The sequence below is a fragment of the Mastigoproctus giganteus genome, chromosome 2 (genome assembly GCF_048544385.1).
Source record: "Mastigoproctus giganteus isolate SK-2022 chromosome 2, ASM4854438v1, whole genome shotgun sequence".
Classification (NCBI taxonomy): Eukaryota; Metazoa; Arthropoda; class Arachnida; order Uropygi; family Thelyphonidae; genus Mastigoproctus; species Mastigoproctus giganteus.
Genome location: NC_143576.1, coordinates 76973770 through 77001583, shown reverse-complemented (window position 1 = coordinate 77001583; position 27814 = coordinate 76973770). Strand labels below are relative to the sequence as shown.

General features: G+C 36.0%; 1 protein-coding gene across 5 annotated transcripts in view; it reads left to right on the top strand.

Annotated features, from left to right (window-relative positions):
* Nucleotides 1-27814, top strand: part of LOC150089353 (heterogeneous nuclear ribonucleoprotein K-like) — a 256189-nt gene that overhangs the window by 179361 nt on the left and 49014 nt on the right. For all 5 annotated transcript variants that reach the window (XM_090389144.1, XM_090389124.1, XM_090389153.1 and 2 more), the window contains 2 exons: nucleotides 11435-11548; nucleotides 23506-23634. In XM_090389144.1, the coding sequence (XP_090245270.1) occupies nucleotides 11435-11548; nucleotides 23506-23634 (243 nt within the window). The remainder of the gene's footprint in view (nucleotides 1-11434; nucleotides 11549-23505; nucleotides 23635-27814) is intronic.

Below are 27814 nucleotides of genomic sequence, written 5' to 3'. Positions count from 1 at the left end.
AAGGGGAAGTCTTGTCTGACCAATTTGATTGGAGACTATAACATGGTCACAAAGGAACTGGATGCAAAAAATTATTTTGATATATACTTGGATTTCAGACAAGCTTTTGATACTGTTGCACATGGAAGACTACTATACAACTTGAAGCAGTATGGCTTTAAGGGTAAGTTGCTACAATGGATAAAAGGATGGTTCTGTGGGAGAAGACAAGAGTGGTAATCAATTGGGTACTGCTCTACGTGAACTAATGTTATTAGTGTTATTCTTTATATTTATGTCAATGTCATTATTGTTCTGTATATTTATGAATGTATCAAGCTTAATGTCAAAGGTTGGTGGGGTTGTTAATAACAGTAATGACCATATGCTGCTGCAACAGGATCTTGAAAAGTTGGGTAGATGGGCTGAGAAGTGTCATCTGAAGTTTCAAATTGGCAAATGAAGAGTACTGCATATGGATAGCAGTAACCTCAGAGAAATGTACGAACTATGTTGCGTTACACTCACAGTAGTGGAGAATGAAAGATCCTGGGTGTAATTGTGCAGTCAGATATGAAGTTTTCTGAGCAGTGCAGACAGGCTGCCAGAGTAGGTCATGGTCTTGTCAATGCTATTCAGGAATTTTGCGAGCAGGGATAAGGAGGTGATTATCCCCTTGTATAAGGCAATGGTCATACCACACCTTGAGTACGGTGTACAGGTATGGAAGCCTCATTTTAAGGAGGATGTAGACTTGCTAGAACGAGTACAGCGGAGGGCAGTGAGACTGGTGAAGTGAACAAAGGGGTGCTCTTGCAGGGCCAGATTTCCCATTAGGCACAGTGCCTAGGGCTTACGGAGAAAGGGAAAAATTAAGAAAAAAAAAAACAACAGCTCACTCTTTTCGCAGTGACTAACGAAAAACGAGCTGAAAAAACTTGCACAATCGACTCTAGGAGCTTCAATTCAATACGCATACACTATCTAGCAACTGTTCTTTCTCAAAACTAGATTAAGGGGTAAAAACATTTTTAATGTTTTTACCCCCTTAATCTAGTTTTTAATGTTTTTAACATTAAAAACATTTTTAATGTTTTTACCCGTTAATTTCTAATGAAAAACCTTTTCATAAGCACATTTCGGATAAGTGTGTCTAGGCCCTACGAACACCAAAATCCAGCCATGAAGAAAGGCTTAAGTTCTGCAGATTTCAGCTTCTGGAGACTAGGCACCTGCAGACGATCTGATTGTATAAAGTCTTGAATGGAATCAGCAGGCTTGATGCTAATGGGATTCTTCCTTTTGCTCAGATTGCAAACCCATGGGGCATAGATTCAAACTGAGGAAAGACAGTTGTAGAATAGTGTGTGGAAGTTTGCATTTTGCCAGCGGGTAGTTGATTGTTGAAGCAAACTCTCATCTGTTTTTGTGGAAGTTGATAACTTAAATAAATTCAAGGCAGAACTTGACATACATTTGGAATGAATGGATCAGTGAAGTAGGAAGGTGGTTTTTTTTTTTTTTTTTTTTTGGCTGATGCTGTATAAGCTTGGTTTCTTGCATCATATGCCTCTGCTAATGCTAATGTTTCACCTCACACTTTTTTAAGACAGCCTGTAATGTGTTTAATTTCTGGTACCACTCAGTGCAGAGATTCATCTTTAGTTTTTAAGATTTCCATCTGCATGAATGATTTTTGCACGTACCACCATTAGCCAAATCCAAGACTACCTTTTCAAAATCTTAATATATCACCTTTTGTGTGATTCTATCTGGTAGAGCTAACCTTTCGATCTTTTAGCCACAGTGTACTTTTATGGATGTTAAACTGTTTCGCGATTTCAATCTTAGAATGCACACCAAGCATTCTAAGTCTGAAATCATTTATAAAAATCTTAATTTTGTCTCTGATTGGCACATTGATAAACATCAGTACATGTTCTGTGGAATGAAATGAACTTCTATTCAAAATTAATTTCATCATTCCAGTGAGTGTAGGAAATCAAGTGATTTCTCAGTCAGAATGCAAGCTCAACATTACCCCAAATAAATTAGCATTCTTTCTTTTTGAAATGCTAATACTATAATAAAAATCAGTAAGAAACAAGACAGTGGTTGAAATTTTTAGGTTCTTATAGAGCAGGGGGTGCCCAAGTCGATCGTGGATTTAATTTCAGTTGATCACAACGAATTTTAAATATACAGTCATCCCTCGATTTGTGCACCTTGTGCAATGAAATTTTTGAGATGGTAGATCGCAGCACATTTTGAAGAAAAAAAGTACCGTATTTCCCCATGTATAAGACGCACCTTTTTTTGAAAAATTTTGGGTCTAAAAACTGGATGCGTCTTATACAGTGGTTGTAGATTTTTTTTTTTACTTGCATCTCCCACTTTTCCACGCTTGTTGGCTTTGCGCTCATTGTTTCGCACTTGTTACTGGTATATTAGGTTACGTTTTTCCACGTTCTGCCCAGAAATGGCTCAGAAAAGATTTTCGTACAGTGCTGAATTCAAGTAAAGTGATCCAGCAAAAGTGAATGGAAGTCATGCTGCTGAACGTAAGTTTGGTCCTCCTCCAACTGAGAAAACAATCCAACACTGGCAGAAGAAGGCCATTAGGGGCAAGACAGCGAAATCTCCTGATTTAGAGAGGGAATTGAAGATATGGATTGAGGAGCAAAGGGCAATTGTAATTCCTGTGTCCACAAAGATGGTTCAGCATGAGGAAAGAAGAATTGCTGATGAAAAAGAAAGTTACTGATTTCAAAGGAGGACATGACAATTCATGACAATTGGTGCTTCAGGTTCATGAAACGGAATGGACTAAGCATGAGTACACACACACCAGACTTGCCCAAAAGATGCCTGAAAGCTATGAGCAAAAGGTCCTTGAATTTCATCGTTTTGTCATTCAATGTCAGAAGATACATCAGTTTCAGTTGGGACAGATTGCAAATATGGACAAAGACCCTCTTCAATTTGATGTCCCAAGTAACAGAACTGTTGATAAGAAGGGGGTGAAAACTGTAACTGAAGATAAGTGGACATGAAAAGAGCCATTATAAAGTTGTTCTAGCTTGTTGTGCCGATGGAACCAAGCTGCCTCCTATGCTGATTTTCAAACGAAAAACAATGCCAAAAGAAGACATTCCTTGAGGAGTGATTGTCCATGTTCATGACAAGGGTTGGATGGGATGAAGATCTGTTTTGAGAAAGTTTGGAGCAGGAGACCAGGTGGGATCTTATGCAAACCTGCCCTATTGGTGCTTGATCAGTTCAGGGCACACATAACAAAAAATACAAAATACAAGCCATCATACCTTGGCATCCCAGCTCCAACCACTTGATGTCAACATTAACAAACCCTTCAAAGCTGCCATGGAACCAATGAATGGAACCAATGGATGAAGTCTTCTGGGGACAATTTTACACCAGCAGGAAGAGTGAAGACACCAACTATAGGAGAAGTTTGAACCTGGGTGAGAAAAGATCCTGGGATAATATCAAGATTGAGGTCATCAAGTCATTTAAGAAGTGTGGCATTTCAAATGCCACAGATGGAACTGAGGACGAGGCAATATATGAAGACAGTGATTCATCATCAGACACAGATGAGGACAATCTAATGGATGGGAGTTTTGACAGTGATGAGTTGTATGAATTTTATGATGAATAAAACTTGAGTTCAATAACTTTATGTAATACTTTATTTTATTTTTTTTTTTATTTTGGGCCACAAAATTAAGGTGCGTCTTATACATGGGGGAATACGGTAGATCGCATCGCAAATTAAGTTTACCACTCCTGTTATTAGAGAATTCGTTAATTTGGTCTTTATAATGAATGTAAAATAGCATTAGGTTTATGGGAAATTGTCTGGGACCTACCACATTGGTTCTTATAAATTGCTGTGATGTTAAAAAGAGGGTTTCTCTAAAGAGCTTTTAATTAATTTTCATTTATTACTTATATATATTTTTGTGATAGTGCAGCAAAAAGCCTCAGCTTTGCATCATGTGACTAGTACTAATAATAAATGCTTCCAGTCGTAGAAATTGAGGTGAATGTGACTGAAATAATTTGTTTCTGTGCCTCATACATCAATAATCTGATAAATCTTTTGCTGCAAAATTTAGCAGTCTCATGACATACTTTCCATGAAAAATCTTTTCACTTATACATTGTAAAGAACATTGTGGCAAGTTATAGTTGAGCAACACATCTATTACACTAACCCTTTAGTAGACTAGTGGGTCTCTGATAGTGCATTGCATAGTTAAAGCCATTTCACCCAGAGAATTAATGCTTCTGGCACATGGAGATTCTTGATCTCTCAGGTTAATTTACATTTGTTTCTAGGATAATACATGATGCTGCAGTTGAGGCTTCCTGTATTATCCAGGTAGTTCTCGACTTTACGAGTTAATTCGTTCCTAGCGCGCGCTCATAAAGCGAGAAGTTATTTCCCATAGACACAAGGTTAAAAATAGGGGTTACGTTCTCAACAATGAAATTAGTTAGCTAATTAGTTTGTTTAAACAATGATTGATTTATCGAAAGAAATGAAAGGTAGCCTGTAAAACCAAGCAAATTATAATAATAGAGAAATTATTTACGACTTACGAATGTTAAAGAATGTTTATTCTTCATCGACTAAATGCAACACTCGTTGATCACTCATTATTGGCCCGACTCTCGTTGGTTTGTTGCACAAGGAGTCGTCGTCTTTAGAAATGTTTCAAGAGGCAGTTGTTTCCAAGATTATCTTCTCTTTTAATTATAAATTTCACGATCGTATGCGTAAGCATTTTTTAACGGCACACACAAATTGCAACTAACATGATTGACATGGAGTAACAAGTTTACGAAGCTTTAAAAAAAAAAAAAAGGAATGAAGAGAAGATTCTGAAATATTGTTTTTTATACGATTGAATATTTCAGTAAAGGAGAAACACAGTACACCATAATAATGTAAAAAAAAAAAAAAAAACAATTCCAGCTATCGGTATTTTCGCAAATGCAAGAATTTCACAATTCCAGCTATCGGTATTTTCGCAAGCAGTTAATGCAAAGTCAACACTTAGAGAAACTTTGTTTCAATGGTATTGTTTTAGAATTACTGCCTTCCTGAAGTAGAGATTAAGAGATGAATTTTTCCAAACAGTTTACATTGCTTATGAACATATTTCAGTTTTATAATACTCACATTGCTGAAAAAAGTTGTCATAAATAGTTTCTCTGTACTTCCACATTTTTGCCTCTAATTTTTATGATGCTGATGTAAATAACTAACGTTCTGAATTGACATTGTATTTTATATTTAATAAACAATGTTACATAGAAAACTGAAATTACGCTGCTGTCCACACTACACAATGCAGTTCTGTAACTTTCTGATCCACCCCATCATCATATTGTTTTGCATGTTCTCCCCACAATATTTAATTCTGATTATTGCGATACCAGAAGAATACAATCATGAGTCAACATAAACTTAAAGGGATCCAATTTTTGTATACTTAAAATGTTGTGCAGGCATTTAACAGAAATTTTCATCATTTCTTAATTTAGAATTTTTTGATTTCATATGTGGACAAAGAATTGAATTTTGAAAGTCTCTTATCATTCTATTATTGCCTTTCATACATTTGCTAAGAGGTATTTACTAACTTTCTCACTCTCTTCATGAGAGTATAATACTTACGTTGAAGTCTACCACAGACTTTTTATACACTTTGTGAGAAAATAAAGCTGTTATGTTGAGCAAGTGCATATTGCATGTGTGTGTGCACTGTAAAATACTTTGAAACCATGAATCACGAGAATAAAATTTATTGCGTGTAGATAAAGTGAACAACACTTGAAGAAACCTGCTGAGAGTGAAAAATTGGGCATGACAATGATCTGCTGCATCTGAAAGTCCTGAACTTTCATTGTGCATAGTGGTGGTAAACATGCGCACTGTAGGTTGGAGACTTACTGATGTGTACACTGATCGGGTTTATCACTTACCTATTCCGGTGTACATATCAATGGTGGCATTTTGTCTTCAGTAATGCCAACAAACAAACATGAACTGTTTAAATGTGGCAAGCTAGAGAGAGATTTTTAATGGTTATAACTATTTGGGGGTGGGGGGGACCTCTCTGAACAAAGATTAACTTTAAAAAACCCTGCATCTGTCAATAAATGCAATAGCAGTCCTGCATAAACAGATCTTTGTTTGTGTTATACCTGGAAAAATGTTAATGTGAAGTTAACTTATCTGGACAGTTTTTATTTATGTATAATGCAGTTTGTAATTGCAGTCACTTAAAAAGATAACTGGTATCCAGTTGCTGAAAAAATAAAGGACAGAATTCAGTTTAGTAGTGATCCTACTCAACTCATTTTAATGAATCAGTCAAATGGCTGGTACGAAATAATTGAACATTAGATGTTCTGTACTGAAAGATTATTACTTCAATTCACGTTGGTTATTTAAAACGTGATTATTGAAGACTATTCAATGAACTTCCCATATATTATGATGAAACCTATTTTATTGAAAATACAGATATTAATGGGATGTTGATATCCATATAAAAAAGAGAAAAGATGACAAATACAAAAGAGGAAGTTTAATCAGAAAGTTGAACCATAAAACGTGTTAATGTTTAAAAACACATAGCAAGTTTTCAACAATGTTAATGTTGAAAAAAAATGTTGACATCAGCTATACTAACAGGATTCATAATGGTTGCTACAGGAGACTGGCAAAAATGTATTCAGCTCAGTAATTCTAATGGCCTTCTTGATGGGGCTGAGAGAAAAGACAATAACTTCGGTCCTTAAACATGAGAAAATATTAATCACATATCACGATCACAATTTCCTAATACTTGCTGTAAATTGTACACTTTACAGTCAGTATTTATTGATCTTGATTCATATTGGGAAATAAATCCTTTGTTTCTAATTTTAATATCTGATATAGTAGGGCAAGTGCCAGTCCAAAATCACTATTTGCATTACCCTTTCATTAATTATTAAAAATCTGAAATTATTTATAGGCTATAAAAATATACTATATACTATTACTGCAGTAGATCCTGATTTTTTATTTATTTTATTTCAAAAATTATTTTTTATTTAATTTTTACAGAAGTTAAATGCCATTATCTGTCAAGTGTTTGCAACTGCTGGTAAATATTTGTATTAAGACTAACATGAGAATTGATACATGCTGCATTTGTATGAATTTTGAATTACATGTTTGTTTATGGACTGAAGTTACTTGCATTTTCTCTCACATCATTAAGTAAACTTAGACAGCCTCGAATAAGTTTTTCGAAGATTTGTTGTTGCTTTTGCATAAATAAAGACAAGGAAAACAAAATGCAATATTCAGCGTGTAACATTCAGTCAGGACAGATGCCACTCTGCAGCAACTTATATGTTGCAAATTTCCTGTGCCATGAAGCACAAATGAAATTCTGAAAATTTAATATATAAATGAATTACAATATATATATATATATATATATATTACATACTGTGACACTGCAGTGTTATTTCCACCTTGATTGTTTGTTCAAAATCTTTCAAGTTTTTCAAAATCTTAAAATTTTTCAAAATTTATTTGGTATTGTTTCAATTGGTGCAAATCTTATTTTATTTTCCTGTTCATTTCACCCCACTTTATTTCACAACATATATCGCTTCCAGGGTATTAAAACTGATGAATACCATATATTCATCAGTTTTAATTTTTACATAAAGCTCGGTTAACATGTTCTACCTACAATATTTTATTTTATTATTATTATGTTTTTTTTAAATTATATGTACAAATAATGAACAGAAATATATGCACATGTGCATGTTTGAAATGGAAGTGACCGTTCGTTTTTATCTTTTCTATCATTTTCATTTTTAGCGGAATAAATGTATCTTTATTTTTTTTTACAATGTGTTAAAATGCACACCTTTTTTATTATTGAAAATTAATATTAAATGCAGTAGATTCTACAGCCTTTTAGAAAAGAAGAAACACTAGTATACTGCAGCTGAATTTAAACAAACCAAAAACATTTTTCAAAAAAAAAAAAAAACCTGCTCAGAATAGTAGTCAATAATGCTTTAGCAACTGATTGTTTTATATTTCTTATGATGGGCTATTGTTTTAGTGCCAGTAATTCTAAAAGAAATTATTTAAATATCAAACAAGTATTTGACATTTGCTTTCTAGAAGTACTCTGGTATTGCTAAAATTAATTTAATTTTTAACAATGATTTTTCAATAGAATAATTTAATAGTTTCTCTGAATATATTTTAGATATTATGTCCTCTGTTCTCTTATGTTTATGCTTTATTCATTGTGATAAAACAGTGCACACAGATGCAGACCTCACTTTGTGTTTCAGATAAGGTACTGACAATTTTGTAGTTGTACAATGTCTGCACAAAATGTTCAAAGTTATTTATATTTTTCAACATTTATAATGCCCAAAAGGCAGTACTTGTGCTTAAAATTTAAATAACAGTTAAATGTTAAATTAGTTAAATATAAAAATGATAATAAACATAGTTACAGCAATTGTCATGTACTGTAATGTCAATTTTGAAGTAAAGGGGAAAAAACTAAACTAAACAATGCCATGCATTAAATTCAGTATTCTAATTGATGTATTTTAATGTGCATATCGTATTTGTCAAATCTTTGTTATGAATGCTCAGTTATGAAAGTTCTTTTTGAAGTTATCATTGTTTGCAATCTAATGCTATCAATAGGTCGATGAGAAATGTGAACACTGTTTCATTCATATTGGAATATATTTCCATTGATTTCTCTAGCTGACTCAGTTCATATGAAGGAGGACTGAGGATGTGTGAGGGTAGACTATGACAACTAGAAACAGAAACAGATGCTGAGGGGGACTTAATATGCTACGGCACGCCCTTGGTTGTAAGATGGTTTACAATAAGTGTAAACCACCTTGATTTGTGAGGCACTAAAACAATAGGTCTGCACTCAATCACAATAGAGTGGCATGTAAGACAGGTATGAAGCTTGATAAACACGTGGTTAGCAATACTCAGGTTCAAATTGACAGGATCTTGCAGCCATCACTTCAATAATCAAAGACAAAACTTAAATATGGTGTATTCATTGTCATTGGAAGATAAAATGACTGCTGTTGAAGAGACTGCTTAAGTGTGCATAAATTTTTTTTATTAAAACTACTTATTGAAAAACTGAGCATAACTAATAACAGTTAATCACATTAAATAAGACTTCAATCCTTATTCCTTTAAGCAGTAAAGTTGTTAACATACTTTTCTTTCTGCATGGCTGTTTTGAAGTATCAGTTTTAAGAGAGCTATTTGCTTGACCTTCCTAAGGGGTTCATTTGAATGAAGCAGACTAGGAATAAATACTTCAGAGATGCAAGTACAGTAATACCCTGAAGTTACGCGATAGGTGGGTCCGACGAAAATCGCTTTTAAGTCGAATTCGCGTAAGTCGGGGTACAACTTTGCATATAAATACATATAAATTTTGTTTAATTGGGACCAAGGACTAACAAAAACACTAGTTTAGAAGAAAAATATTTAATAAAATTGCAGTTATTTATACATATTAATACAAAATATGTATTAAAAAAAACAAATGAGTTACGTAAAAAAGTTATTTCCATGTCGATGGCTTCATAAAATCTAACAAATTCGTCTGACAACATAGCGTCTTCTGTTTTTTCACGCAGAATTTCTTTCTAGCAAGCTAATAATTTTTTTATTCCTTGCTTTGTAGTTATAATGTGTTCTTCATTGGAGTCTGTGTTCTAAAATTTTTAAGCCCTTTTCAACTGAGCTGAGACTTTCTGTCAAACTTGCAATTGTCTTATGCTTTTCTGGTGGAACTGGGTCTGAAGTGTTGGATACTTCAGTGACGTTTTGCTCACGCATCTCTATGAGCTCATTCATTGTCAGCTCCTGACTATGTGAATCCAATAGCTCGTTGACATCATCACCATTGACTTCCAAATCTAATTGCCTGGCAAGATTAATAACTTCTTCTATCACACGAGCGACATGATCAGTTTCTGGCGTTGTTTTCGTCTCGTTTTTTAAAAAAAAAAAATGGACAAAGTTTCTTTCAGACACCATTCAATGTTTTTTTGTGAATTTCATCCCAATATTCTTCAATGATTCTTACAGCATCTAAAACATTGAATTGTTTCCAAAAGTCTTTAACAGATATCTCACTATTTTGTCTCATAGTTTCATTCAGATGTGCAAACGAATGCCTCGTGTAGTAAGCCTTGAATGTTTTGTTGACTCCCTGGTCCATTGGTTGAAGCAAGCTGTTTGTGTTTGGAGGCAAAAACACAACTTTCACACGTGGATCGAAATTGATTAGGGTGGCATGAGGGTGACCGGGTGCATTGTCAATAAGAAGCATCACTTTAAATGGAATCTGTTTAGACTTGCAATAACGTTCGACTTCGGGTATGAAGTGGTGACCAAACCAGTCCTCAAAAACGGAAGCTGTCACTCAAGCTTTATGATTTGACTTCCAAATCACTGGTAAGCTAATTTTAGATATACACCAAACGAAAAAAATCAAGAACCGCGTAAGTCGGGGTATTACTGTAGTTTAAAGTAAGCATTTGCACTATTGAGTGAGTGGTCCCATCTTGTAAGCCAGATATCCTGAATGTATAATGGATGGTGATGAAACCAGTGAGTGTATTGTTCTATAGTGTCTATTGTTCACATCATTGCCTGATTAAAAGTCGTGTTGGTTGATTGGCTTCAGCGATCAAAAATATGGTGGTAAGTCAGGCAATGTGACCCTTCTTGTCATTAACTGCTGCACCTGAATGTCAAGGGCTCTGTGTTGAGTTTCACATGGTCCTTGAGCAACACTATGCCACAGCTAAATCTTTCATGTGCTTGTTTTTAATAGCCTGCTATAACTGCTCCATGGGTTCACCATAGTAGTAGGTGTTTCCTAGTTAAAAAGGCAATCTGTCAGAGTACATGGCAGTTGTTGATATCACCAGCACCCTTCCTGAGCAATTTCAATGTATTTATCATATTTTCAGCTGCAGTATCTAGAGGATGTCATTATTTGAGGTACAATCATTTCTTCTGTATATATTATATTATTGCCAAAGTATTTCTGTTGAATTACCCTTATGGATAATGCTGTTTGTTGGCAATGCAGGAATGATTATTATGTAATTTGTAAGCCCAGTAGCAATTTAACTCACAAGATAAGGACAGCCAAAACCACTGTTGGAAACAAATGTTTTAAGGTAAATTTTTGCAGAATATTTTGTTAATATTATAAGTTGTGGGAGGAAGGGACTTCAATAATTGCAGTATATTTGAATGATATGTTTAGAGTTTACAAACATCCCAAACTGCATGACGTCATGGTTTTCCCCCCTTTCCCTTCAATAGTATTCACATCATCGGACACTGAGTTTTGACTGTGAATTAAGAATGTTACTTCACCAGAGTCATGCAGGCTGCCTTATTGGACGTGGTGGAAGCAGGATCAAAGAGCTGAGAGACGTATGTTTACTTAATTTTTATTTTTTGGAATTTCTTAAAAATTATAACTAATTACTTATTCTTTATTATTTATTTATGTTACTTACTGTCAAAACTGTTACTTACTGTTACTTACTTTATTGTTTATTTGTGTTACTACTATAATTTTTTATACATTTTAAATAATTACTTGCATATTAAGCACCAATGATTAATATTCTTTGTAATGCTCCTTATATTATGCAACATTTAATAGGCAACTGTTTCCCACATGTAGCAAGGCAATTTATTTGATCAGAAGTATCTGATCACTTCTAATGTGAACAATGTTAAGTTTCTCACTCCATTAGGCTGATTTAAAGGCGCCTCCGTAGCCAGGTGGGAAGGAGCAGCAGTGCGTAGCACACGCTTCTTGATTAGACCGGGGTTCGAGCCCGTCACCACCAAATACGTAGGATGCAGAAAGGTCAGGGAATGACGACCGCATATTGCCGGAGCAATATGGCCTTAGTTGCTAATGCTCCTAAAAACCAAATAACAAACAAACAAACAAGCTGATTTAAAATTTAAGCATTTTGTAGATTTGATAATATAAAAGCTTGCGTAATCCAAAGTAAGCAGAAAAGTAAACAAATGAGTGACGATAATCAGAGGTAAATGGAAAACTCTGGTTTCTGTACTTTTTTAGGTTACCGAAAAGCAAATAATGTGAAATGATAAAATCAAGAAGTATATATTAAGTATTAAAGTATATAAAATATAATAAAAAATACTAATTTTATAGAAAAGGTGCATGGTTAATATTCTTTTCAAACTTTTTTGTTTGAACAGTATTTTTAAATATTGTACGGGTGGATCCTCTTAATGCTCACAGTTGACACCATAAAAGCAGAACTCAAAAATCTCCTTGACAGGGAATTTCTTTTAGTTGTACGCTCAGCAGTGCTGCACACTAATGCAGTTTTCAATTTAGTTTTGCTTTCCAGTCATTTCTGTTAATGAGGGTTTTTTTTTTTTTTTTTTTGTCCACCTTATTCTTTTAGTTTATCTTGTAAGTAGTTAACATTTTCTTTAAAATGCTTCAAAGTTATCCAGTGAGTCAAGAAGCATTAATAATGCAAAAAATGTGAAAACCATTAGAAAATCTGTCATTAGAGACTAAAGTGGAATTCAAAGAACACTGCATTTGGGTGAGTGCTACACTGGCCTGTGCATGACATTTGAATTAGAGAGGTCCACCAACAGAACTTTAATAAAAGTAAGGGAGGAAAAATCTTGGATTATGGCATCGGCAGCAATTCATTCATTTAAGTGCAACAAAATTAAACTGATGTACAACTTCAATAACGAAGATGATAGATTGTTAAACTTGTGCACAGCAGAGAATTCTCTTAAATTCTACATAAATGCAAGAGAAGGCAATTAGTTTTTATAAAGATACAAATAAAAACTTGCTGAAAGGATCCAATGCTGAATCATTCAATTCCAGTAAAAGCTGGTTTGATAGGGTCTGTAAGCATTATAACCTTCATAACACTTCTACACATGTGAGAGCGACCAGTGCTGATGTGAAGAGAGGGCTCAAAACAATTTAAGAATGTACTCTCAGCACTGGCTGCTTTCCTCTGGATAGTGGTGATGTGCAGGTTATAATACTCATAGACATATCAAACCAGCTTTACAATTTTAAGGTAAATTCTTGCATTTTCTTGAATGTATTTGTTTCAATGTCTAACATTATAAAGTTTTTTAAATGTTTCTTCGACATTTATTGTTATATAGAGAAATGTTGCCTTAAACTCATCTAAATACTAGTCAAGCCAATCATTTTAAAATTATCTATATTTCCTATGGACAAATCTTCCTTACATCTGAATATGATCACATATACCAAAGAAGCAAAATCACAACTCTTATCCATTACACTGTCTGGTTCAGTTTTCATTATTGTGTTACTATTCTAATTTAAAATGCCAGTTAGTCAGTCATTTGCACAAAAATACATCAATTAATTTCATATTTAAAAATTCTGGTTAATATTAAACTTGATTCCTGTTTGAGACTTTTCAAATGAAGTGATCTATCCTTTTAGATGCTAAACTTGAGACCAATATCATGAACAAACATATTCAAGAGTGATCTTGATAATTTATAATGCATTTCCACTGAAATTTTGAAGAATTTCATTTAATTCAAAGGTGGTGGTATTATAATTTGGGTAAATTATTAATGAGAATATTGTGTATTTAGTTCATTACAATATTTAATGATGAATGAACTAGGCTGCATTGTAAAATTCTTAAAGGAATTAAAGGGGGGGGTAAACTTTCTTATTTAAATCTCATTAGCGATAAGTCAATTCATTAAGAAATACACAACTTAAAGCCAGACATTCTTAAGATCAAACAATGCACAATTTGTGCTCCAAATAGTGCTGTTGGATGTAATGAGTTAAATAACATTTAATTAACTGCTCTTAATCTGGCATCTTACTTGTAAACTAAATTTCAGTGTATAAATGGGTATGTCTTGTTTTTGATGGCCATTACATCTGACTGCCATAAGTATACAATATTAACTTAAAAATTAGCCATAAAGTTCACTGACTGCCAGATATAAAATGTGTGTTAATGCATTGAGTGCATTGTGTACAAGCAAGCCACAATTACTAAATTTATTTCCAAAGTTAAAACTATAGTACACATGGATAGGGATGTTTTTGCTTATAAATAAACTTGCTTTGCAGTCTGAAGTAACCCTTCAAATCCTAATAACTTAAGCACAGCAATTAATAAACATCTTATCTTCATATCACTTCACTTTAAAAAAAAAATAGAAAATAAAAATGCACTTTTCTGGTTAAATAATATATTATAGTCTGTTCACCACGTAGGCACTTCTATTCTTTGAAATTGCGGTCAGAAAGAAAAGATAGCATGCAGCTGGTCAAATGAATAACACATTTTATTAGTTAGTGGTTATTATTATTTTTTTTTTTATAGCTATATTGTAATACTGGATTACTGAAATACAGTCATAATACAATCGATTCTGCTACAACGTGATATGTGTGTTCCTAAAAATCCCCGTGTTACGGTATTTTATATAATATTGGTGTGAATACACCATAGATCACTCTTAAAGGCAAAAAACTACATTTGTAGTGTAAAAGGGCATAATTTTATCTGTATCTCGTTGTGCTGCTTCACAACATGAAGCGTTACTTATTTGAGGTAGTGCAATACATGACAACTTGTTGTGAAGAATGCCCTTTTACACTACAAACAGTTTTTTGCCTTTAAGAGTGATCTATGGTGTATTCACACCAATATTATACAGGGTGTCTCAAAAATATTGGTACGAACATTTAGGGGAGGTAGGTAACATCTAAAGGAATGTGAATCACATAGGAACCCATAACCAGAAACGTCACGGGAAAGTAGCAGCAGAGGCACAAGAAGCAGAAACGACACAAGACAGTAATTAGTGGCAAACATTTATTTGACATAATATTAACAATGGAGTACGAGATGGACGCATTTCATGATATTACAACAGATGCTCGAAGGTTCGACCACGAGACGCTATGCATGAGTGACACTGACGCAGCGTGGATTGGTGGACACGGTCGAACACACCTGGAATTTCTTTGACAGTAGCAGCAACGCAGACGAGTCTCGCCATGAGATCCATTTCCGTTTCCACAGGCAATTCATACACGATAGATTTGAGGCCCCCCCCCCCCACAGAAAGAAATCAAGGCTCAATAAATCAGGTGAGCATGGGGCCAGACATCGGGTCCACCACGGCCCAAAATGCCTGTTCAAATGGTCACGAACACATCTTCCATAATGGGCAGATGCCCCGTCATGAATCAACCAAATGTTGCGTCTCACATTTGCTGGAACATCATCAAGTAACCCTGGTAGAACTTGTTCAAGAAAGATCCAATATTTAGCGGAGTTCATGCGGGATGGTAACAGGTATGGGCCGACTAAGCAGTCACCGACCATACCTGCCCACACATTTATTGCGAAGCGATGTTGTGTCGCATGGGGGCGCACACCTGGGTTGTCGTGAGCCAACACGTGAGCATTGTGCTGATTGAATAAGCCTTCCCAAGCGAAATAAGCCTCATCCGTGAATAAAACATAGGTTGGAAAATTCAAGTCTTGAACACTTTCTTATAGAAACCACTGTGCAAAAGCCACACTTGCAGGATGATCTTAGGGGAGCAGTAACTGAACCCTTTGGAGATGAAAGGGATGTAAGGAATCATGCCAGACACGCTGTACACTGCAACGAGACACTAAGGCAGAGGCAATGGCACGTGTGCTGGTAGTAGGATTATTCTGAATGGCATTCAACACACGTTCTTCCATGGCGAGAGTTCGCGTCGAACGTGGTCTGCCTGCACTACTCCTGTTATCTCTGAATGACCCATAATTGCACAAATTTTGATGCATACGCGCAAAAAAACGGTGGGCCAGCCGGTACATGTCTGTCTGGGAAGCATTCTCCATAAATTCATTGAGCGGCTCATCCATTGCCCTCTGCCAATCCATACCCTAGGTGCATGTCTGCCAGCTCACAGTTCGTATATCAGTGCATGCTCTTCATGCAGCGACTACTGCTTCATTGAGTAAACCAGAAATTTTCCCTTTCGCGAACTGATGAACAGTGTCATCTACCGACTTACGGTGACATTTCCGGTTATGGGTTCCTATGAGATTCACATTCCTTTAGATGTTACCTACCTCCCCTAAACATTTGTACCAATATTTTTGAGACACCCTGTATAGATTATTTATACTCTTAAACCTATGCCTTGGTGCATTGAGTTTAACTTATACGCTATGGTATTTTGCGCATTAAAATATTACAATAAATATAGCACTTTTTACCTTGACAAGATAATAAGTTTATTTGATTGATATTTCTGTTTACTGCCTTTTTTCCCCATTTATTGTAAAATTTAAAACAGTAAAAAAGATAAGCAATCAATAACACTGAACACAGCAAGCACAAAAGAGAAGATTCTGAAATTTTATTTATATTTATTATATGGTTGAAGAGGAAGGGGAAACACATCTCATCATAACGTAAAAACCCACAGAATGCCGGCTATCGGTATTACTGCAAATGCAATAAGATCGACTTTACTACCCATTTATAATTAGGTTGTGCTAACAGAAAAGCCCAGTAAACCGGGAACTGCACATTGTGTTTATTTGTTTATGGGATAGTGACCTCCAGAAATGTGCTCCTCCACTCACACTATCTCGCCTCACAAAATTTCTGTTTCAACAAAAAAACCTTGTGAATAGAGCGGATTATAAGTTTGGTAACAGTGTTTCCGACCAATACGATTACACTAAATGACAAATAAAACTCGTGCATTTGATGCTTGACATTTTTTAAGCTTCGTAAATTTCAGCTTGGTGCTGGGTTTTACCTTCAACTGGTGTTACACACAGGTGAATTCGAATTATAGTAACATTGTTCCCTAATGCAATGTTGAGTCTGTTTGGTGTGACATAAGCACTGGGAAAGGAAAATTGAGAGTAGGTGTGTATTATAGGCCTAATGAATCTAATGAGTATCATGAGCAATTGTGCAAAGAAATAGTGGGCCAGTAAATCAGAATGTCTTATAATGGGAGATTTTAAGTTACCAGATATTGACTGGATATTGTGGGTTGGTCACTCGCACACTAGCAAGACTTGTGTGGATTTATTGGATGACTGGTTTCTACAGCAACATGTTTGAGAGGCAACTAGAGGGTGTAATACTCTTGATATGATTATCAGCAGTGATTATTCATGCATTAAGAATTTGCAGATAAAAGAACCACTGGGTAACAGTGATCACAATGTACTGATGTGGGAATTACTTTAAGATGTAACTACCACAAGGCTAAAAGGAATGGCTATTGCTTTCATAAAGGTGACTACAGGGATCTCAGACACTTTTTAAATTCTGTACAGTAGGATCAACTGATGACGTTGCCAACGTTGAATTGAAAAAATGGGAAGCCTTCAGAGACTTAATTTTGAAGGCTACTGGGCTTTTCATTCCAACTAAGAAATACTGTTCAAAGTTTAGGCTTAAATGAATGTCAGATGAATTAATAAGGCTCGTGGCAGAGAAGAAAAACGTACGGGATGCATATAAAGTATCAGGTGAGACAGAAGCCTATAGCAGATATAAACTAGTCTGTAATCAAGTCACTATAGCAAAGAGATCTTTACTTATGTAAACTCCAGAAGGAAAGGGATGAATTAGATTGGACACTTTACATAGATGGGTTAGCTATTGATGATCATGCTCAGGTAGCTGATAATAGATTTTGCATCTACATTCACGCGAGGAGTTATTCAATGAGGCGAGTGCCAGAACTTTATCAAACTAACAGGGAGCTAAGTGATTTTGTAATAACTGAGAGCAAAGTGGAGGTGAAATTACTGAAGTTAAATTTAAGGAAGGCACGTGGGGTGGTGGGATCTATCAGTTATATTAAAGGGGGCAGCAAAGGAAGTAAGCAAACCTTAGTCGTAATTATTGAGAGCCTCCTTGGACTCTGGGGAGGTCCCCATGGACTGGAGGTGTGCAAATGTATCATCAATTCACAAAGGGGTTTCAAAAGGTGACAACTAACTATAGACCTGTTGGTTTAATACGTTCCAGGGAAAATAATGGAATTGCTGGTTAAAGAAGCATTGCAGGATCATCTAGACAAGACACAATATGGGTTTGTTAAAGGGAGGTCTTGCCTGACCAATTTGATTGGATACTATGATGTAGTCATAAAGGAACTGAATGCAAAAATTATTTTAATATCATCTACTTGGATTTCAGGAAATCTTTTGATACTGTTGCACGTGGAAGACTACTGTACAAATTGGAGAGGTATGGCATTAAGGGTAAGTTGCTACAATGGATAAAGGGATGGTTGAGTGGGAGACGATGGACAATTGGTAATCGATGGACGTTGCTCTTCATGGACAAATGTTATTAATGGAATTCCCCAGGGTTCGGTGTTGGGCCCATTGTTGTTTTGTTTATTTATCAATGATATTGATGAAGATATATTAGGTTTAATGTCCAAGTTTGCAGATGATACAAAGTTTGGCTGGGTTGTTAACAACAGTAAAGACAGTATGCTACCCCAACTAGATCTAGATCAGTTGGGCAAATGGGCTGAGAAGTGGCAGCTGAAGTTTAACATTGACAAATGCAAAGTACTGCATATGAGTAGCAATGACTGAAGAGACACCTACAGCTGTGTGGTACTACACTCAGGGAAGTGAAAAGTTAAAAAGAGCTGGGGGTTATTGTGCGGTCAAATATGAAGTTTACTGAACAGTGCAGACTGACTGCTGGGCATGTCACGGAGTCTTGTCAATGATATATAGGAATTTTGCTGAGAGGGATGTGATCATCCTATTTATACAAGGCAATGGTCAGGCCACACCTAGAGTACTGGAAACAGGTCTGGAGGCCTCGTTTTAGGAAGGATGTGGAGTTGCTAGAATGGCAACTCTAGCAACTCTAAAGAAGGGCAACATGATTGGTGAGGGAACAAGGGGGGGGTGCTCTTACGAAGAAAGGCTTAAGTTGTGCATGCAGCACCTGGAGAGTAGGTACCTGTGAGGTGATCTGATTGAGGTGTATAACGCCTTGAATGGGTTGAGCAAGCTGAATGCTGATGGGATTCTTCCTTTTGCTCAGATTAAGAACCTGAGGGGGCACAGGTTCAAATTGAGGAAAGACAGTTGTAGAATAGATGTGCGGAAATTTGCTTTTAGTGAGAGGATAGTTGATTGGTGGAACAGACTTCATCTTTTGTTGCGGAAGTTGATAGCCTAAATAAATTTAAGGCTGAGCTGGACAGGCATTTGGAACAAATGGAGGGATGAAATGGGAGGGTTTTTTTTTTTTTTTTTTTGACTGATGCTGCATAAGCTTGCTTTCTTTCATCGCTTTTTCCCTCTGCTAATGATAATATATCAGTCACATTGGAGTAAATTCACATTCCAAAAATGCACGTTACAGCAGAACTGTGTTCAGAAATAAATGTAGATAAATAATATTAAGAAATAATTAATAAATATTAATAACGTAATTAAAACCTTACATGAATCATTCTCTTGATCTATTTCAGTTCATTGAATATGCATTACTGAAATTCTTCAGTAATGCAATCAGTTTCCTAGTATGTCTGATCTACCTTGAAAACATGGTCACAGCAATCATTCCATATTTCTTGAGTTATTCGAGCTATTCCATGATCTGTCATGTTCAGATCTTGAATATTTTTATTTCAAATAAAATTTTTCAGCTGACCCCATATTAATTCAATAGGTTTAAATCACAATGGTATGGCGGTAATCTTAAGGCAATGTATCCATGCTCATGGCCACTGCATATGTTTTTGGAATGTTTAATTGGCTAATAATTCACATTTATGGATACTAGGCTGAAATGATACATTGTGGCTCACCAACCACTTTATAATACAGTTCACATCGAGACTAGTGCATTTTGGCCTGATTAAGCGGCTGCCCCAAGTATCCAAAGTTTCACGTAAATAGTTAAAAATACAATGTACCCCCCCCCCCCTCAATTGGTTAACTGTACAATCTAATCATGTTATGATGTTTAGTATATAGTGATCACGTTTGTGAATTGAATTTTAATTCTATTAAACAGCGTTTCTAATTAGCAAAAATCAGAGGAATATTATCCACAGGCTAAAAGCAAAGATATATTAAGCACAAATTTACCCTTTGGTTACCTTACCAATTAAAAAATTAAATGATACGTAATAATCGGAATACGAACTAGTTGACATTTCTATTCACTGACATTTGTGTGTGGAGGTTAAAATTTAAAACAGTAAAAAGATAAGCAATCAATAACAAAGAACACAGAACACACAAATAGCAAGTAACACAATAGGGCAAGTGAGAACGGAGTAACGAGTTACAAAGCTTTAAAAATACTGTGAAGAGAAGATTCTGAAAATTAATTTTTTTATATGATTGATGATTTCATGGAAGTGTAAACACATTTCATCATAATAACCCACAGAATTGTCGGTGTTATTGCAAATTCAGTAAGATAGTTTACTGTCCGTTTATAATAGATTTCACTAACAGAAAAGCCCAATAAACAGGTGATGGCTAATTGTTTTTATTGTTTGATGGTTGTGACCTCCAGAATTTCGACCGAACCACGTGGTACCGTCGGAGACAATCGTAGGGTAATCTCCAGTACTGTGGCATGCTGTCCCAATTAACCCTGGCTATTTTCTCGATTGGTTTCTGTTTTTTTAAGATTTGCCCCAAATAAACAGCTGCCTCGATGGTGACCCAAATAACCGGAGTCCACTGTATTTGCTTCTGCAACGAATTGTTCAGAGGCTTGTCTTGAATGCTATGGTATGTTGCATTATCGAAAAGTATAGCAGAACCTTCCTGAATACTTTGGCAGTAGTTGCTGCTTTAGCCAAACTTCAAAATTACGTTGATCCATTTTGACCATGGTAGCCCCCCAGTTGTGGTTTCAGCTTTATATTTAAATGCAGAGTTTGGAATAAAGCTGTTTATATTTCCTGCACTTATAATAATTCTTTTACCAGCATGACTGCAGTTAATCCATCGATCCTCCAGCACTTGCAAAAAGCTAAATTACTGTCCATTCAGGTTCCATCTAAAAAAACTAGGTTCTTCCCAGAATTGCAGTAATGCATAATTGCTTGTAAATATTTCGTTCTCCAAAGAACAGCATCATCTCTTTCCATTAAGACTTCTGTTTGGCTTCTATTTTTCTTTCTTTTAAACCCCATTTGTTTCAAAATTGGATGTAGAGCTGTTTTCCCGAAAGGAAAATCAAATTTCTGCCTTATAACTCACAACAGTTTATTTAAAGTGGGTACCTTTCTATCGACACTATAAAATTCTTTTATATATTTTATAAAATTTCTATAAAACTCTTAAATTAAAACCCTATAAAATAGTGTGATGAATAATGATCAACTGTTTCCTACTCACAGATTTTTTTTTTTTCCCCCTTCTTTTTCCTGCCCTTATGTGAAAATTTTAATTTATCTTCCAGGTGTGACAGAAATGAATGTTCTTTTCTAATCCATTTAATTGTTATTTCTGATAAACCTGTAGTTAGAGCAGCTCCTCTCATAGGTTTACTTTTAAGTACAATTAAACCAGAAAATCTTACTTCATTTTCCAAAAACTTAAGCACATTATTCACTATATAACACAGGGTTGACAAGGACACTATGCTACTGCAACAGGATCTGGAAAGGTTGAGCAGATGGGCTGAGAGGTGGCAAATGAAGTTTAACATTGACAAATGTAAAGTACTACATATGAGAAACAGCAACCCCCAGAGCAACATATCAACTCTGTGGTACTACACTGACAGTGGTAGAGAATGAAAGGGACCTTGGGGGTGGTTGTCCAGGCAGATATGAAGTTTTCTGAGCAGTGCAGACGGGCTGCAAGAGTAGCTCATGGTGTATTGTCGATGATATATAGGAATTTTTCTAGCAGGGATAAGGAGGTGATTATTCCCTTGTATAAGGCAATGGTCAGACCTCACCTAGAGTACTGTATACAGGTCTGGAGGCCTCACTTCAAGAAGGATGTAGAGATGCTGGAACGAGAACAGAGAAGGGCAACAAGATTAGTGAATGGAACAAAGGGATGCTCTTACGAAGAAAGGCTTACGTTTTGCCAATTACAGTGTCTGGAGACAGACACCGGCAAGGTGATCTGATAGAGGTGTATAAAGCCTTGAATGGTTTGAGCATGCTCAATGCTGATGGGATTCTTCCTCTTGCTCAGAATAATCACCTGAGAGGGCATAAATTCAAATTGAGGAAAGACAGATGTAGGATAGACGTGAGCAAATTTGCCTTTAGCCAGCGGGTGGTTGGTTGCTGGAATAGACTTCCATCCCTTGTCGTGGAAGTTGATAGCCTAAATAAGTTTAAGGCTCAGCTGGACAGGTATTTCGAACGAACAGAGGGGTGAAGTGGAAGTGGTTATTTTTTATTTATTTTTATATATATATATTTGGCTGATGCTGCATAAGCTTGCTTTCTTGCATCAAATGCCTCTACTAATGCTAATATTTTTCCCTTTACCGTGAAGAACTTTTCCACCCTGGCGTACAGACATTTTTGTCACTTATGCGGGTGTCTGGCAGTACATACTAGCACATGTCATATATTCTGATCAGTTATGTCCTTCTCTAAAATGGTTTGGTCTGATTGCTAAGGCACCGAAGTATCTTCTACTGGCAACAGACAGTGTGTATCTTCACTCTATTGAATGCTATGTTTATTCACTCTATATAATGATAAATTAAACTCAACTGCCTTAGCCTGAGCAGAAATAAACAAATGCATATGTAAATTTTGAAGTTTAGCTTGGTGATTTATTGTTTAAGTACTGGCAATTGCCATATCCTGAGGTTGCCAGTTTTTTGTTACACCACCTGTGTTATTATTCGTAATTGTTTTTAATGGATAAAAAATTAGATTCTTGCAAAATAGCTTCTGATTTTTTTTGTTTCAGATGGGATGACACACAAGTCCCCCACCTCTATGTTTATACCAATTTGTCTTTGTTTTTCAGTATAGTTTTTTTATTGTTGAAAAACAGAAAATATTTTATTAATCTTTTTTCATTGTGGATATGTTAATTTATGCATCCATGTTAAGAATTGTTCTGCTTTTAATCTGTGCTTAATGACATCACAAAATAGAAACTTGAAAATAACTAATCTCTGGAGAAATAACATGCTTACTTAATTTTCATTTTATTGCAACCAGCTAGATTACATCCAGTGTTACAGAATCTGATCATTATTTCCCATTTCACAGAAATTCATGATTTTAGGGGATAAAGAGAAAGCCATATAGTTTGGTAATTTTTATGTTGTTGTTACAGAAAACTGGGGCCCAGATTAAAATTTATACCAACTGTTGTCCGAATTCAACTGAACGGGTTGTGTTAATCGGGGGATTTCCAAAGGTTGTAGTTGATTCAGTGAAGGAAATCTGTGACATAATTAGCCAGGTAAGTGATTACTCTATCATTTATATATAGATGTGAGAACTTATATAAATTTTTCTTGGATAGTTAAGATATAAAAAATGGAATACATACCTGTCAAATCTCTGAATTGTAACAGTAATTTTTTGGTATCCCATTCTCTCACTTGCCGTTCTGTTTTTATTGTCTGTGTCACAGAGAAATAAAACTACGGAACTGTGCGCAGTATTATTTTAAGAAATTCTGTAAATTTTGCATTTAAATGCAAAACTGTGGACCACTTGAAATTTAATGAAATTAAATGTATACTGTAACATAAACCATATTTTATTTGTGTTGCAGTAAAAAATAAATTATTATAATTATTATTTTAAAAATCCAAATATAAATGGTATTAGAGCTTAAAGATTTGAGAAGATAAAAGAAGATGCATGTTGACATTAGACTTGTTAGACCTGCTAACATATGCCCTCTGTCTCTTCCTCAATGTCATTTTTGAAAATGAGAAACAACAGCAGTTCTAAAACTGAATCATGGGAGGATTCCACGTCTGATATTACACCAATCTGAAGAATATCCATTGATCACATCCCTGTGCCTTCTGTTGCTCTTCAGTCCATCTTAGAATATTTTCAGTAATTCAAACATGTTCTAGCTTGTACAGTTACTTCTCATTACAGACTGATTTAAATGGTTTGCTAAAATCCAAATGTTAAAATTGTTTCCTATATCCAGCTCAAGAATAACTGTGTCAAAATTGCATGCTAGATTAGTTGTACATGATTTTCTCTTAAAGTGTTTTCTGTCCTTCAGAATGCATTTTTCTAAATGTCACTGGTTTTTTCTCTTAATCATTGCCTCAAAGGTTTTCCCTACCATCTATGTCAGACTAACTAATCCGTAGTTACCAAATTCACTCTTCAAACTACCTTTATGTATTGGCAATACTGTGGCACTTCTTGAATTGCAAGGAATCCGTCCTGAGTCCAAAGATGTCCTCATAATTAATCTCAATGTATTAATATAATAATTTTGGGTAGTCTAGCTGACTCCCTCAAAATTATTGGAGTAGATGCCATCAACTCTAGGAGCCTAAGTTGCCTTCAGGCTGAACTTTCTCTTGGAAAAAAAAAAAAAAAACAGTTCTGTAATTTTGAAATCAGTAATTTCATATGGTTCCGCCTCACTCGCAGCCTCTCAGCATAAAGGGTCATTTATCAATAAAGACAGATGCACAGTACCTATTCAATTCACAAGGAACATCAGCTGTGTTATCTAAGCCATTCCCATCCCCAGTTTTAGAAGGGTCCAGCCTAATTTGTTTTATTATTCCTTCTATTCACATGCATGAAAAATTCCCTGTCACCATTCTTTGCTCTCTTAGCCAATGATTTCTCATACACACCCTTTGCCTCCCTAACCTTATATGTGTGGTTCTATTACAGATCAGCATGTAGCTGTTGTAGGCTTCAATACTTTTCATCACTGTAGCTTATCCATGCTATCTTCACTCTGTTAGATCAGCCAGTTCTATATTCACCCGTTTTGGCATTGTTTCCATGCAATATATTTTAAATGGTATTTTTGTGTGTTTGTGGCTTCTGTAATTTTTGCTTTAAAGGTATTCCATAATTCAAATGTATTTGCCCTCCCCCTGAAAGCTGCCCAGTTAATGACATAGCACCTTAAACTTTCATAGTTCCCCTCTTCTGAAACCCATACCTTTACCTCTTAACTGCTGCAGTATCTTTCTTCAGCTCCCAACTATCAAATGCACGATCACTACCTGTCAGTGGATCCTGTTATATTAAAATAATGATGTAAATAAATGAAATAAATAGCATGATACAATTCCACCAGATAAAACTGATAAAAAGGTAACTCTGTACGATAAAATATGAAATTTTAAACCGCAAAGAATTATTTACAATAAAACAATGTAGATAAAACACAGGATGATAAAAGTGCTAAAACACCATAGCTTTCAGTGGCATCAGCCTCCTTTTTCCACAGCGAGGTTCATCGTATGGTACATCCTTAAATATCAGCAGGCTCGCGTTTCTACAGGAGCATGGACAGTATTCTCCTCATGTGCACTGGAACCGGAAATGGCTTGGGAGTGTGCCAGGCGGAACCACTCATCCTGTCCAAGAATCACCCCCTCGAAGAGGGAATGAATGCTCCTGTCTCTATTAATGGTATTGCTCTCAGAGGAACAAATCCACAAGCTCTCACATCATTTGCGGTTCCAAAATCTATGTGCCCAGTCGAAGATAACAGCTTTGTCTGGTGAGATTTGATGGTGCTTCTCCCAAAAATGTTCTGCCACAGCAGACTTCTTATAATCCGCGGTCTTTATCGCGTTCATATGCTCCCCCAGATGATCTTTGAACCAACGTTTCGTTTCACCAACATAACATTCCCCACAATCCGGTCACCTGATCTCATACGCAACCTCCACCCTGGAAGCTGCACACAGCGTGTCTGGCAATAGTGCGATACCTGAGCTATACACTCAGTCAGGCCTGTATAGCTTTTATCTGATAACAATGTCTTTACTGTATACCTGTAATGATTTTTTTTTTTTCTTTCATGTCTATCGAATTTCTCTCTTTCTAACAGGTTATACAAAGGGTATTAGGAAAGTTTTGCAATACAGCTTTGTTTATTTAATTTTTTCAAAGTAATTTCCTCTACATTCAATACACCTCTCCATCCTCCGAAACCAATCTTTAAACCAGTTCTGCCAAGTTTCACTAGGGAGTAAAGCACACTCGTTGTCCCAAGCCCGTAGAAGGTCCTCCTCACTTGGAAACCGCCTCCCTTTTAGCTTCATTTTCACATGCGGGAACAGTGCAAAGTCGCAGGGAGCAAGGTCTGGACTGTAGGGAGGGTGCTCGAGAAGTTTCAGTCCTGTCGTGGTCAAATATTTGGTGCAGGCTTTGGCGCGGTGAGCTGGAGCATTATCGTGATGGAGGTACCAGGTGTCCATTCTTGACTTTGGCCGCAGGTTCTTCATAGATCCAATGACTTTAGGCAGGCATTGTTCAGTATACCACTTAGCTGTGACTGTCTTCTGCGTGTCCAAAACGACACATTCCACAATTCCACTCGATTTGAAAAATACAGCTATCATTTTCTTCTTTACAGATCGGGATTTTCTGACAATTACGGGTGTGTCGTCATCATCAAAGACCCAAACTTTGTTTTGAGCCTTGGTCAGCAGATCGTAATAGTACAGCCAAGTCTCGTCACCTGTCACGATGTTGTTCACATACCGAGATTGTCCCTTATCAAACTTTTTTAACATCTCCCGGCACCAAGTCACACGTCGTGTCATCTGCTCTTCAGTCAGTTGATGCGGCACCCAGAGAGAACAAAGTTTCTTCACGTGCAAATGATCTTGCAGAATCGAACGAATTGCTGGTGCATTTAGGCCCAAAGTATCCTCTATCTGTTGGTAGATCACTCGCCTGTTTTCGTCAAGCATTTTCCTCACAGCAGTAACGTTTTCCTCTGTAACTGACGTTCGTGGCCTTCCCGGCCTCTCCGAATCCTCCAGAGTGAAATTTCCCCTTTGGAATTCTCTATACCACCTGAATATCGTTGTACGATGTGGACAATCATCATCTAGTGCAAGAGTCATTTCTTCTAAGAACTGGTCTATGGTTAAACCACGCACGAAATTATACCGCAAAACTGTCCTTATCTCATTTCGTGACCACGATGCCATCGCAAGCACTTTACACTCTCACTACTAATGAATAACTGAGCCCATCGACTTGGCGCGGCGGCTACTATGCACGTATGAACATGTCTCAACGTGCAGCAACAAGCAGCTTCCTGTGATTCATTGTTGCGTCATATTGCAAAACTTTCCTAGTACCCTTTGTACTTATCTCTTTTAGTAGTACCAGTCCACAGTATAATATTGTTGTCTAGTATAATGTGAAGAGCCTTAATGCTTAATTAATGGTTATGGAGTGATGGTTCTTCACACTGACCCAAAAAGCATACAATTTAAATTTGATTGTCAAGGAACAATCATTGAACCAGTTTTACAATTAAAATGGTTTCAGATCCAGTTGGACTGATCTCAGCTGTTGCAAATATTTTTTCCTGGAAATCTAAGAGGTGGATTAAAAAAAAGATTTGTATTCAACCAGAAGTAGTCATGATAGAAACAAATTTGTTTCATTCTGGC